The sequence below is a fragment of the Filicampus tigris genome, chromosome 6, assembly GCF_054856515.1.
Source record: "Filicampus tigris isolate MCC_2025a chromosome 6, RoL_Ftig_1.0, whole genome shotgun sequence".
Classification (NCBI taxonomy): Eukaryota; Metazoa; Chordata; class Actinopteri; order Syngnathiformes; family Syngnathidae; genus Filicampus; species Filicampus tigris.
In genome coordinates, this window is record NC_141222.1 from 16,603,203 (window position 1) to 16,618,395 (window position 15,193).

The 15,193-nt window shown below is 40.4% G+C and overlaps 1 protein-coding gene across 9 annotated transcripts in view; it reads left to right on the forward strand.

Annotated features, from left to right (window-relative positions):
• The window catches only part of lrba (LPS-responsive vesicle trafficking, beach and anchor containing), a 231,251-nt gene that overhangs the window by 63,997 nt on the left and 152,061 nt on the right, over positions 1-15,193 (forward strand). For all 9 annotated transcript variants that reach the window (XM_086032881.1, XM_086032886.1, XM_086032889.1 and 6 more), the window contains exons 30-33: positions 6,636-6,805; positions 9,489-9,573; positions 9,751-9,884; positions 13,253-13,314. In XM_086032881.1, the coding sequence (XP_085889007.1) occupies positions 6,636-6,805; positions 9,489-9,573; positions 9,751-9,884; positions 13,253-13,314 (451 nt within the window). The remainder of the gene's footprint in view (positions 1-6,635; positions 6,806-9,488; positions 9,574-9,750; positions 9,885-13,252; positions 13,315-15,193) is intronic.

Here is a 15,193-nt window from a genome sequence, read left to right on the forward strand (position 1 = left end):
TCTCTCTCTCTCTCTCTCTCTCTCTCTCTCTCTCTCTCTCTCTCTCTCTCTCTCTCTCTCTCTCTCTCTCTCTCTCCTCTCTCCTCTCTCCTCTCTCCTCTCTCCTCCTCTCTCCTCTCTCCTCTCTCCTCTCTCCTCTCTCCTCTCTCCTCTCTCTCTCTCTCTGTGTATATATATGTATATATATATGTATATATGTATATATATATATATATGTATATATATATGTATATATGTATATATATGTATGTATATATGTATATATGTATATATATATATATATATGTATGTATGTACAGTATGTATGTATATATATATAGTCAGTATATATGTATGTATATATATATATAGTCAGTATATATGTGTGTATATATATATATATATATATATATATATATATAGTCAGTATATATGTGTGTATATATATATATATATATATATATATATATATATATATGTATATGTATACATATGTATGTATATATATAGGTTAACTACTCTCACCCTTTTGAAAACATAAGGTATAGATTTATTTAACTCCCATCTACATGCCTAACAATAAGGTAAAAACGGCAACGCATTCAGTGAGCGCTATGTTACGTGCTCAAACGCATACTGTAGGTCCTGATTGGCGAAGAGGTGAGTGTGTGTGTGTGTGTGTGTGTGTGCGCTCCATTGCTCTTCTCAACTACCCGAATGTCAGTCACAGTCAATTGAAATTACATATTGAGAACTGAAATTTCATTGTGAGAACTGAATGTGACAATACTGTATAGAGAGATGAATTTTTAGTGAGGATCAAATACAACTCACCTCAAATTTGTTTAGCACCCTATTATACAACATGTGAACCTAAGGTGCTTTACAGTTTAAAAAAAAAATGCAATTTAAAACCAAACAACAAACCAAGACCCCTGTTTTTCCACTTTGCTCCTGTGTGTTGGTGGGCGAAAAAACACTGGTTTCCCCAGGACTTCATATGGCAATTCCTTTTCGAGGTTGACAGTTTCATACCCTACAAAAGCAGCTGACCTTGAAGACGTCTCTGCACGGTACCCTCGGAGGATCCAGTGGAACATTTTGTAACAGAAACCCCTTTGAACTGCGGGATCGTGACTCTGTCCGCTATAAATGCTGGTAACCCTGGAGTGGGCCGGGGAGGGGGAAACAGTCATGTGGTGAATCCGCAGACAGGCTCAGGTGAGAACGATGGTCCTTGGGTCTGTTTTACATTTGGACCTTGAGGATGAGTAAGAGACTCCTCCATGGGGGGGGACCGGCGAAGTCGAGTTTCTCACATTTTGAAGAAAACACCTCCTCCCCGCAGCCAGTCAGTCGGTCAGTGAGTCTAACCCATCGCCCCACGGCACCACACCCCCCTCCCTCCCAGACTACGAGAATTCCGCAGCATCTCGTTGATGATGGCGTGTCTTTATCTGAGGAATGCTTTGTCAGGTCTGTGGGTGCTCCTCATATCAGGGGGATTAGACTGGCTCCTGCTCGCTGAGCGCACTGGCCGCTTTACAGAGAAGGACGTCAGGAGCGCTGGAAATCATATACCAGCAGCTCGGGGAGCCTTCTCATGCAACACATGCAAGACCCAGTTCACAGCCAGACACCTTCAACAGGGGCTGGAAGAGGCTTTAACATAAACACTCACGATAAGGCAGATATACTGGAGAGGTCTGCAACTTGATGTGAAAATGAATACAGTGGCACCTCAACTTGTGAGTGACCCAACTTGTGAGTTTTTCGAGATACAATCCGTCTTAGTTGTCTTGAGCTGTAACATTTTGAAACAAGAGACAATTTAAGCAAAGAGAATTACACAGTGCGTATTTAATCAAACCATATAACTCACGAAAACTCACCCGTCTTCATGCCAACACAAATTCCAAAACACCATAGGCAGGCTAAAATAATCAATACCACGGTAGTTATTACCCAAAGCAGATACAACCCTTTGAATCTGGAGTATGTAGTCTTGAAGCTGCTAGCAAGATTTGACTGTAGCCTCAAAGTCCAAGTCCAAGTTTTCCCAATTCTAAAGTATTGTGCTGTAAATAAAAACAAAATGAGCAAATGTGTGCATGTTCCTTGAATGTGTGCACTAATGAATTTTAAGTCTGATAAATCTGCGATATGAATAATGAAGCATGACAGGGAATTCTTTATGCACGAGGACATTGCTAAGGTTCGACCTGAAAGTTGTAAAAGTCCAGTGCGATCTTTTCCACAGGCCTCTGTTGGAAGTTTCAGTTTGGAGCTTCTCGTTTTGTTCATGTAGTGATTTCTCCATTCTTCTCAGTTCTTCCCATCGTGCACTAAGCGCGCACTACCACTGTTTATCATCTACCACGTCCATCACTGCTGGCATCTACAAGCAAACCACCAAGTTCTTCTGCGACACGATGACGAGACAAGTTGACATTCTACGCAGACGTGCTTGCCAAAACACGCCACCTCTCCTCTCGTCCAGACGCTTGGATTTACGAGAATGACATAAGGGGGGGGGCAAGAAAATCCAGATAAAAACTGGGAGTGGGTCAGAGGGTGAAGTATCCCAACAGTGCCCCCCCCACCCCTTTGGCTGATTTATTTACTAGCGCAGACCTGGTGGATTTCTCCCATCCATTTCTTAGCCGTGCCCCTGTTATGACAGTCAGTCTGCAAATATTTGCTGACACGAACCAGAACTAAACAGTGTCATTGTACAAGCTGCTGATTTAGATCAGCAGAATGTGCGAGCGTTGGCCGGCGGGGATATACACGGGGTGCACTTGTTTGCATTCCTGCCGTGCGTGTACAGAAGACTTGTGTCCATCGTGAAGTGTTGTTAATGGAGTGCTCGGGAGGAAACTCAGCATGTCAGAAACAAACAGCGTTTGAATGACGGCAAGTTGAATTTCTCAAATCACTCTTCAAAATGGCCGACTGTAAATGACAAATGCGCCTCAAAATGGAGGACTATAAATGATGGACATGTTACAAAATCAAGGACTAACTATTGCTCTAAATAATGTAGTTTGCAAAATGGAGGACTGTCAATAACAATTATGTCGCAAGATGTAAGAATGTAAACAGCGCAATGTCATAAAATGCAAGACTTGGAAGTAACAAATATGCCAAAAATGGAGTAGTGTAAATAAATGCGCTGCAAAATGAAGCAGGGTAAATAATGAATATTGTCGCTGCCCTGTGAAAAACACTTATCTCCAATTATGGCAACTTTTTTAATTTTCACTTTAATGCGATGTCTGTAACGCGGAAACATGATTCGTGTAAAAATAAGAAAATGAAAAAAATGGAGATAAGTGTTTTTCACATGACAGCGACGATATACAAAATGGGAGACTGTAAAATAATGGATAGGACCCAAAGTGGTGGACTTCAAATGACACAAATGTTGCCAAACGGTGAACTGTAACTAATATGGCGTTCAAGGAGCACTACACACATTATTTGGCAAAATGGAGGACTATAAATATCACAAAATTGATTTCTGTTAATGACCAATACATCGCAAAATTTATGCTGTAAGATAGTTAAAATGTTGCAAAAATTAGGACTGCAAAATGGAAGACTGTCGATAACAAATATATTGTAAGGTGTAGGACTGTAAATTGCAAATGTCATGAAATGGAGGACTGTAAATATCTAAATGTAGCAATGTATAAAACATATGTTGAAAAATGGAGGACTGTACGTATACATACATTGCAAAAGAGAGGACTCTTAATTTCCATGTGAAGAAAGTAAAGTATGAACTGAGACCTTTATACTTGATATACCATTTTCCCCCTTTCCTGATGGAGTAAAATGAGATTTCTATTTGAGGGAGGTAATTATTTTTTTTAGTCTTAAGTGGATGGCTAATTGAAGCATTGGGACGGCATGAATCAGTGATAGAGTGGTCGTCTCCCAACACAGAGGTTGGGGGTTCGATCCCTGGCCATCGTGGCCATGTCAAAGTGTCCTTGAACAAGATACTGAACCCCCAGTTGCTCCTGATGCTGCGTCATCAGTAGGTGAATGAGGTAACGATGTTTGAGTTCCGAAAGAAAGAATAGCGCTATACAAGTGACACTCCGTTTACCATTTACCATAGCACATTAAATATGAGTGGAAATATTGTATTTACTTTTTACAATTAACCCCCCCCCCCACCTTATTTAATGTCAGTGTATGTCCAGGCAATGTTGAGGCTGGTCTTCTAGACAACGTTGAAGTTTCACGTCACCTCAGTATGCACACACACTCACCTTCAGTTTGCATGAAATTGCGGGATTGGGCCTATTACAACACATTTAATTCACGGATACATAACAGGTTAAAGCCTTTAAATAATACACACACACCTTGAGCCCCCTGTGTTGTGGCTGGCCGCCATTGCTGACGTCTGATTAATTGTCCGGGGCGGCCCACTCATGATAAGTGTGGCTAATGACCTGCTGAATAATTTACCGGTTCCTTTACAAGCAGATGGAAGGCTCCACACAAACACACATTCTCTATTTATGCATTATTTTGTGCTATTTTTAATAGTATTTAGGTAGTTGTGGTTATCTGAACAGAAGCAAAAGTTAATAGAGAATGTGTGTGTGGCCTGCTTCTAGTCAGAAAAACGGATTGATTTCACCCATGCTATTCAGCCATAAAATAAAGCATGGAAAACAACTGAAGTGGAGGACTGGAAGACACAAATGTCACAAAATGGAGTTTTGTGAATTGAAGAATCAGTACAAAATGGAGGACTATACATATCGTACTATGCAGGACTGTAAATGATGGATATGTCAAAAAAAGGAGCACTGTAAGTAAGTGTTGCAAAATGTTGGACTGTAAAAAACTGATACATTGCAAAATGGCTGAGTGTAAATAATGAATGTCGCAAAATGAAGAACTGTAATTAACAAATGTGTTACAAAATTTAGAATCACAAATATGTCGTGAAATGGAGGACTTGGAGGAGGATTGAATAGAGGATTTGCTTGCCTGCGTGCTATCTTTGTTACCGTGCGTGCTAAATTGAATTGAATTGTATTGAGTTTTAGGCAAGCATCCGGTTTGTGCTATATTTGCTAGCCTGTTTACTAAATTGGCTAGCTAGTATAAACTCTTGGGCTAGTCTCACTTGCCTGTCAGCTAGCATGATAGTCTGTGTAAGCCTGTGTGATGTTTGGTCAACTGCGGGCTGACTTAGCTTGTATGTGTAAACTCCTGGGCTATTTTTGCTCGCTTTGTTATAACTTGGCAAGCCTGGTTAAACTAGTCGTCCATCTCTAATAGCCTGCCTGCCAACCTGGCCAGTTTGAGTAGACTCTTATGTTAGATTGGTGAGACTGCATGCCAACTCAGGAAGACTGGTTTGTATTATATCTACTACCTGCTGTGCTCATGTAACTAGCCAGGGTTGACTCATGCTCGCCTACATCATATGCCAGTTTCTTCAAGACACAGTGTGTTAGCTTTTGGTCTCTTTGTGCTTCCACTGTACTTAAACATGTGCATTGCATGTTTGACCGTACATCTGCAAGCGTGTGCGCGTGTGTGTCAGCAGCAGCAGCAGTCAGTGATTAGGCTCTGCTTCCCCTGTGTCAGCACTGATAAGCAGGGCCAGGCTCCCTTTGATATGGCCAGTGGTCTGTCAGAGCCCTGCTCCAGACTGACGGCTTATCTGCAGCGCGCCGCTCGCCTCCCCGCCTGCTGTTAGAACCGCACTCGCTCAAATCACATTGCTTTACTCTCAACTGTAGCGACACTTTTGGGGTGTAGCGGGTACCAGCAGCTAAAAAGCCAAAGAAAAAGTGCGACTTCGAAAGCAATAGTTTTCTCAAATGTAGGTTGAATTCCCAACTCTGCGAATTTGCCAAAACATAAGCAAAAAGGCAGATAAAAAGGCAAGTCAATCAATCATTTGATCCTCACAGCCAACATCTCGCGCAGACATCTAATTGTGTACTGTATTTTTCTAGAAACTTTGGAAGAACATGCATCATGGAAAACCTACTTAGCTTTATTGCAACTTCTAAATGTGTAATTTTTCCTGAAAAAAAATGGTTGAATTACAAGCTCTATACTCTGCCCATATGCCAAAGAACAAAGCCGCATTGTGCACGAAAAGTAAGCACTGTTAAAACTCATCCTATCCCAATGACATATTTGTCATTTCACATAGCGTCTGAAAAAGTCTGGTACTGAATGAGTTAATAACCTTGTGACGTTCGGCTCGTCCCATCAGGGGTGCCACTATTGTAAGACTTAAAATACTTCCTCTGCATATTTTTATTCTTAACACCCCTTTTTGAGGCTACTCCTTCATTTAGATGTCAAAACAAACCAAAAGAAAAAGCAAAACCAGTGTTGATCCTCTCAACCGTTGTTTCAGTTTTCTAAACTCTGAAGCTTTATTTTATGAAAATATTTAGGCCAAATCCTGAACGTTGCACATATGCGAATAAATAAGATGCAAAAGTCCCCCAAAAGGCAAAACGTTATCACTGTAATCCTAAAAGTGTAAAAATCTGAAACTGAATTAGCATTTTTGTATTGTTTATTGGTATCTCTGTCATCTTTTCAGTTATTAAATGCTTATGTTGTGTACATTGATGTGAGTATTGTCCTTTGTCACGCAGGAGTGTCGTGCTTGCCCCCAAGAAAGCAGGCATGACATCTCAGGTGCCTACTGCCACTGCAGCTGCCACTCTCGCTCCCGCTCCCCCCACCGTGCCCGCTGTGACGCCCAGTGATGGCGTGGCTGTGGTTTCTTCTGGAGATACATCACAGACCAGCAGCTCTGCAGACGGTCAGTAAACAAGCACGTGCACACACACACACACACGCACGCACACACAACACAGAGGGCATGCAGGGCGCAGACTGAATTACTTGGCTATGCAAGAAATCAATATTTATTCAACAGTGCTACTCTTGTGAGGCTTGTGTAACATAATGTGCTTATCTTAGGCCTCAGTACACACCAGTGTGACACTTAATCACATAAAACTTCATCTCAGTGATTTTGCTTCAAATTAGGTTTAGAAAATATATGGAAAACATAAACATTTAATGAATGGGAAGAAGTATAATTTAATCCCACCCCTTATTCCAACAATAGTTTGCTTACTGCAATTTCCCATCAACAACAAAACACAGTCTACTTCGTTAGCAGAAAATGGAAAAAAAAACACTTTAAAAAAAAATTACTTTGCTTTGAGACACCAGTATAACACCAATACATATGGATGCTTTTCTTTCATAAAATTCAATTGAATTAAAAAAATTTATATATATGTGTGTATATATATATATATATATATATATATATATATTTGTGTGTGTATATATGTATATATTGTTATCCTTTATTTGCTCATTGGTGTCCATTTTGACTGATCAAATATGTTTTCTCGCCCTCTACAGTAAATTCCCAAATGATCGGACGGCCACAGTAGTTTTAATATATATATTTTTTTTTTCATTTTTTTTCAGCTATACTTCATCTCACTTAACACCACATGCGCATGCACGCACGCAGACACACATACGCACACATACGTACCTACATTCGTCCCAAACCACATCACGCGTCATTCCTGAAGAGTTATCCCTTCTTGGAGACTGTTCTGGCTGGAAAAACAAGCAAGGAGTGTAATCCTCCTCTTATTCGCGCATGATCTTATTTACGAGGTGCGGGGAGGCCCATTTACTGGCGGATCAATCAAGTAGTAGTGCACGTGCCGCCCTGCCTCGATGACGTCATAAAGCAGTTTTTAGACCGACAATCACAAGCAGCCGGCTTGGCTAAATGCTCTTTTTGTTCGTTCACGACGACATCCTAACAAGTTTGCTTTCCATGATTGATTGGAGTCGTCATATTTTTCCGCTTGTTGCGTGTGCAGCTAGGACAGAACCCCTCTTTGCACCGATGTTGCTGCCCTATTGCTACACCACACGAAGTTTGCTCTCCATGATTTATAGTCATCGTCATATTTTTCCTGACTCGTCTACCTCTTGGATCGCTATGCTACTGTAATGTTGCAACAAGTTACATTTACGTGATTTACAGCCAACATCATATTTTCTCTCTTTGCCATCATATCAATGGTACCCAGGACACACTCATCTACCTCTTACATTATTTTATAACTACATTACATTAAAATGTGTTAAGTATGTGATTTATGGTCACGACCATACTTTTCATTCTTACCATATTGTACTGAACAGCCTCGACAGAATCATTCCTACCACAGTCGTCAGTGAGCCACTGCTACATCACTTTTTTTCCTCAGCATGATTTATGGTCACCATCCTTTTTTTTCCTCTTTTGCTGGATTGTACTGAGCAGTCAAGGCAGAGTTGCTCCTATCGTTATGGCTACCATGTTACTGCGGTGTTCCAATAATTTCAATTTCCATTATTTATAGTCACTATCATAGGTGTCCTTTTTCTCTGTATTGTACTAAGGATCTAGGACATACAGGTAGTTGCTTCTATCATCACTATGCTACCGCTATTTCTCAATAATTTCAATTTCCATGATTTATGGTCACCATCTTTTTTTCCCCTTTTCCTTTATTGTACAAACCAGTCAGGGTTGCTTCTACTACCATCATGACTACCGCTCTGTCGAAATAATTTCAAAATAGGTAATTTATGGTAAAAATCATATTTTTCCACCTTAGCCATACTGTACCAAGCAGCATCGCCATATTGCACTGAGCAGCCAGGACAGAGACTACCTCTTTTGTTTCTATGCTAATACTGTCACATTCCGTTCTTTTTCCGTGATTTATGGTCATGACATATTCTACTGGGCAGCCAACACACAGTCCCAATTACCACTGTCATAATACCTTTCTTTGGTTTATGGTCACCATCACATTTTTCCACTTTACCATATTGTACTGAGCAGCCAAGATAGAGATGCTTCATTGCGCTACTTTAAGTTCTGTCTCTTGTTTTGTGCTCATCCTTTTTTCTCTTTGCCATTAAAAGGACTGTAGTACAAATGCACTTTAAAAGCAAAAATGCTGATGCTGACTTTTCATTTAGGTCTGTTTCCAAATGTGTGCAACCTTCTTTCTCTGTGCAGGGTGGGGTTTTGGGGTGGGGGGCGTGTGCTAAGCGAGTGACAGTGAAACATTACCAGGCACTAAGTATGTAATTTAGAGGCCTCCATCATGAAAAGCTCTGAATTGTAAATTGATAAGGAAGACATATTGTGCCCGGAGTACATCATCCGCTATCTTAACCATAAAAATGATACTTGTACCCCCACTTGCCCTACTCCACCATAAATCGCCCCCTCCCCTCTCTTCCAACATTTGAATGGAAGCCATTGTATGATTTCATAAGAGGCATGTTTCCACCCCGGTTTATGGCGCTTCGCTGGCCGTATAATGTATTGCCTTGAGTGTGTTTGCGCGTGTGTGTTTGTGTGTGAGTCCAGACTAATAACAGAGTTCTATGGTTTCCCCCTGCAGCAGGCGGCCAGGTTCCAGCTAGCGCTAGCTTGCCATCTGTCCCCCCGCTCTCCCCTGTGACCCAGCACACGGCCCCCAATATGAGGTGATTCATCTTATTTTTTTTCCCCCCCTTACACACACACACACACACACACACACACACTTGCATGTACATACTTTTTTATATTGATTCAAGTGTTCACTATTATTAAAAAAAACATGGCCTTGACCTAGAGTTGCCTGACTTTTTGCCCATTACCTCTCCATGATCATTTTCTAGCATCTCGGAGCGTCTGGAACATGCCTTGGAGAAGGCGGCCCCCCTCCTCAGAGAGATCTTTGTGGACTTTGCTCCCTTCCTCTCCCGGACCCTGTTGGGCAGTCACGGACAGGAGCTGTTAATCGAGGGCACCAGTGAGTATGATGCCACAGTCTTACGATGCTTTCAAGAATGCTGCGGAAGTCGAAAATGTGTGACTTTGATGCTTTCAGGTCAAACGGAAGCCAAAGAAATATGGAGGATGACAGCAATAAGCTTGTCTTTTTTGTTTTGTTTGTCGAAAGACAATTCCACTGTAAATGGTAGTGAGCATTGTCATGTGAGACAGCGTCTTGGTGAAGGCTAGCAAATCAGACTTCGGCATTTCAGTACAGTTAGTCGGCGGTTGAACATTTCAGACATTACTGTAATGCAGCATTAATGTGCAATCATGATCTTTTTTTGCATCCTCAAATCGTACCTTTCTCTATTTCTCTGAATTTTAATGAGGTTGCCTAAATCTGCTGTTCATACTGCAACTTCTTTGTGGTCATCCATTTCTGTTACCACTGTCATTCGTGAAAATAAACTAATAAATAATCACTGGCGAACAAACGGTTTGATTGCGATATTGAACAAAATTGAACATTGAAAAAACAAAATATTAGATTTATTCTTAATTATTGTGTTTTACGACCTTAGGTACTGCATGAGATATTTTGTCATAGCTAGATGGGCCGATATTAGATTCTGACTGTATGATAACTGAGCAAAAGTACCACAATATCACAATATTCAATATACATTTTGGGGTAAATAAAAACAGCATTTTATTTTTAAACAGGATATACAGTAGATTAAAGGGAAGTCAACCCAAACAGATTTTTGACCGTGTATCTTGACGTGTATCATGTTAAGTTTAAATAAATAAATGTCAACTTTCTTCTTCTGTTTTTATTCTTGGGAGTAAGTCAGTGTCCCACTACTGTTACTATTTTTAGAAAAGACCTGTGGGATACTCATGTTGTCCTTGGGGTGAACTAGTACCCACTGGCTCTTTTTCTATTTTTAGGCTAATACACATTAATCAGAGCAAAAACTGCAAACAGAGATAACTATCTCGTCTTGCTCCCTCCCCACATCGCCGCCGTTAAGGGCCAAGAGGAGAAAAAAAAATTGGCGGCAAGCAAATTCAAAGAGGTGGCTCGTTTACTCAACTCTGCAAGCAGCCGATCATATTGTGTCCTTCTTAGACGTCCCCCCAAAAAGGAAAAGAAGTGTTCAAAACTGTTAACAGACAGTATTAGTGGTTATTGAAACCATGACTTTTTAAAATCATGGTAAACTGTCAAACCAGTAATCGTCCCATGCCTAGTTACAACTGTGGTTGTTGTTAGTGCCCTAGAAATTTAGTTGAGTAGGACCAAATTTTGCAGATTTAACGGTCGATCTAGTCCCTGCTGCTTAAACTGCCTTTAACGCAGTAGCGTGATGAGCCAGTAGCAGGGCTTGAAGGTTTCCAGCGGCCCGGGTCAGAGGCCAGGCCCCTAATAGCAGTGTTTGGGATGTCTGCTGCCACCAAACAAAATGGAAAGTTGATTGATAGTTGCAGGAGGGGGTGGGGGGTGGCGGGGTGACTGTGTCGAAGACAAGCGGGTGGGGGGGTGGGGATGGGGGGTTGTTTGTACATATCCACGTCCCATCTTTGCTTTTGGGCCTCTTGACACTCCAGTGGCTCCCTTGATCTCTTCAAACGTCCCCATGGTTAGCCATTAGGGATCAATAGGGGACATATGCCGGCCCAAGCCGGACCTGTAATACAAAGCTCAAATATGTATTAGTTTACATTAGCATCATGTCAGCTCATTAGGCTCATCAATACTCAGCGCGCCCTTACAGATGGTACAACGTTAGCTAATACTCGTTCTGTTGAAGCTCTGCTTGAACAGTTTCCACCAAGCATTACAGATAAGTATGGTTTTGCTTTTTTGTGGCTTTTTGCATCCACGTACTGTATTTTCAACTATCAAACCACTGTTAACCACTGTGGAACCACAGTGACATAAAGCTGGAAAAACATCAAGCTACTCATTCCAAGATTAGCTATCAGTCTTGGAGCTGTTTTTGTTCACATCCGCTTGCTTAATCTGTTTGTGTGTGGCTACATTTGATATTCTAAATAGCAGACAGAACCTTTCATATATTGCCGTAAGGTCATGGTTGTGGTTCTATCTTGTCTTTGGTTGTCATCGCATTTTTCCTTGGTGCTGGTTCCTTTATTGATAGTGACACACACAACAGCAACAAAATAAAGCTTGCTGAAGTGTGAGGGTTTGAACTTCAAGTCTCACTTGGCTTTTAAAGCACATTTTATTCGTGTATTTGTTTATTTATCTATTTAAACTATTGTCATGTTTTTTTGTCATTTCATTGAACTCCTAATGGCACAGATTTACTTATTCATTCATTTATTTTATTTTAGTCACCCCAAATGGTAAGACTTAATTTTGTTGAGAGTATGCCAACCTTTACCATTTTATTTAAATTTATTTTTAACTCGGTCTCTAAAAATCACACCATTTTATTTTTCAAAATTAATTATTTAATACTTGGTCACTGGAAATAGTACTGCTATTTTTTATTTATTTATTTTTACTGGGTCACGACAAATAATACCAGATTATTTGTTTATTTATTTATTCATTCATTTATTCTACCAGTCACCCCAAATGGTAAGACTTAAATTTGTTGAGAGTATGCCAACCTTTACCACTATATTTAAATTTATTTTTAACTTGGTCTCTAAAAGTCACACCATTTTATGTTTTTTAATGAATTATTCAATATTTCAAAGTCACTCCAAATAGTACTGCTATTTTTTATTTATTTGTTTTTACCTGGTCACTACAAATAATACTAGATTATTTATTTATTTTTTTATTAATTAATTTATTTATAAATGTCTTTTTAATTTGGCCACTCCAAATTATGCCACTTTTTTTCAATCTAACTCCAAATCGTGCCGTTTTGTCTTTTTTTTCTGGATCACTCCAAATTGTATCACTTCATTTGAATTTATGTACATGTATTAATATATTTTTTTACTTGATTTCGACCACTTTTTTCACCTGATCACTCCAAATTATATCATTTTATGTTTTCATTTATAGTTATTTTAACCTCACCACAAAATGTACAAAACTTTTGAGCCACTTGACTTTCAACTGGAATTAGTTTCAAACAGATATGCCTGTTGCTTAGGTCTTATTGAAATGTAGCTTTTGTTTGCGTTTTTATCATAGAATTTACTCCAAATTTCGTTTTGTCATCATCAATTTTCACCGAGGAAAAATTCTCAAATGTCCATCACTAATGCATAAATGTGGTGGAAGCACAAACCCGGTCTGCTTGTACTGTTCCAAAGCGTGACAGACTGGTCTATACTGCACGCTGGAAACACGCGAATAAAGACGCCCATTTTGTCAAATAACACCAACTCTCTGTCTTGTTGTATTTCCCCCAGGCCTGGTGTGCATAAAGTCCAGCAGTTCAGTGGTGGAGCTCGTCATGCTGCTGTGTTCACAGGCAAGTCTCGCATCTTTATCTCGTCTCTCAGATGCCCTTTGCCGTAGTTTTGATTTATCTGCCTCACCTTGAGTGCACTAAATCCACCACAACAACAACAGAGTCAGGACACCGAGCCAGCCAGTCACTTATCTCTCCATTTCCGCTTTGGTCCCGTCCCCCCAATGTGGCCCAAGAAACTAGATCGAAGGCACCTCTGCTCACAGATATCGGCCGCACGGGTCAAGGGTGGGCGACCCGTCCGCCTCCCCTTTGACCCCGGCCCCGGTGCCCCTTTTGGACCCAAACCGACGAGGAGGGATAATGTCGATTTGATAGTGCTTTGCATTGATTGGCCCTTGTCTTCTGGACGCTTATGTTGCCAAGTTTATTTAGCCTGCCGCCACATTCATGAATACTAATTCCAGGATCATAAGCAGGCATGGGCGGATCGATGAAGGCCGCTGTCAATAGCGTCACTGCGGGATACCTGATTAGCATCACACTACTGATGGGTGCTCTGTTACTGCTGTCAATCTGAATCCAATACAGTGGTTGCCTACAGTACCATTTTGTTCATCGTACTCTGTAGCACTTACCAGATTTGCACAAATGGTTTTCAAGGGAATTTCACTGCCACTACATTTTACGAGTCTCGGCCACTGGTTTTGCAACGATTCAGAATTTGAATCACAGCTGCACAATGCGGTGTCGTCACAAATGATACCTAATCAAAATGCATGGAATCTTTCACACAAAATTTTTCAAAATTTCACAAAAATCAATTTCCGAGTTATAAGCGTGCACCGGGACCCAGCCGCCCACCACTTGCCGCCAAGCTTTAGAAATACAGTATATCTAGTACACATACTGTGTTTTACGTGATACGTGATCATGTTTATAATTTCATATACGGTACACCTGTAGATGAAATGAAATGATGAAAAGCAAATCTTGTGGTAAAAATGTATTCAAGCCGGTTACATTCAAATGAATGGGTGCGATTCCCTCCTTTCAATATGTCCCATTTTTTTCATCTTTACTCTCGCCAACACGAATGCTAGTCTTCAGATAATATGTCTCTTTTAATACTGCATCTACTATATATAGCAACATTAGACACTTGCTGGTATATTGGTTAGCAACAGACGTCAAATAGACTCTGCACTTTATTACTGTTTCTGTTTTTTCCTAATAGCGAATCTGAGGGAGACATTTTTGGAATAATATCAAACAATGTTGTGGTTAATTGCAATTCATGTCATGCAAAGCTGGATTTTACAGCTATATTAAAGTAATGGAGAAACTAAATATGTAGACATACAACATTGTGGAGCGAGTATTGGAGGACTATTTGTCGTCTACATGCAATCCAAGGTCATTAATTCTGGAAACTTGTGGAAAGACACTTTCTGAGAGACTGTTAACATGCTTTGGTGCTGCTTTTTAACTTAGCAACACAGGTCAAATCTTCTCAAACTTACTTGTGTTACTACCTGATTTTTTTCCCTTATTGTGACTGCGAGGGAGGCATTTTTGGATCGCATCTTTTACACACATTTAACAATACGCGGCAATATGGATTATGTGCAGGTTCTGCCGTTTTGGTTAGCAGCGGAGTTTGAAAGAGTTAAACGATAAGAACTTTGGGAATTAATTACTACAGTATAGATCTATTTGAGGAAGGTGTTTTTCTTTCAGTGTACCCAGAAGCTCATTGGAGTCGATTAGATTCACAGGGGGGGGGTCATGAGTTTATGATAGTTGCTACATCCACTTTTCGAGGTTATGAATGGTGCACATCAATGATATACTTGGCACGGCGGCGTAAGAATACTTGGTCATCATTCAGCACGAGATGGAACAACCGGATTTTTAACGATGACTTTATGACTGCGCT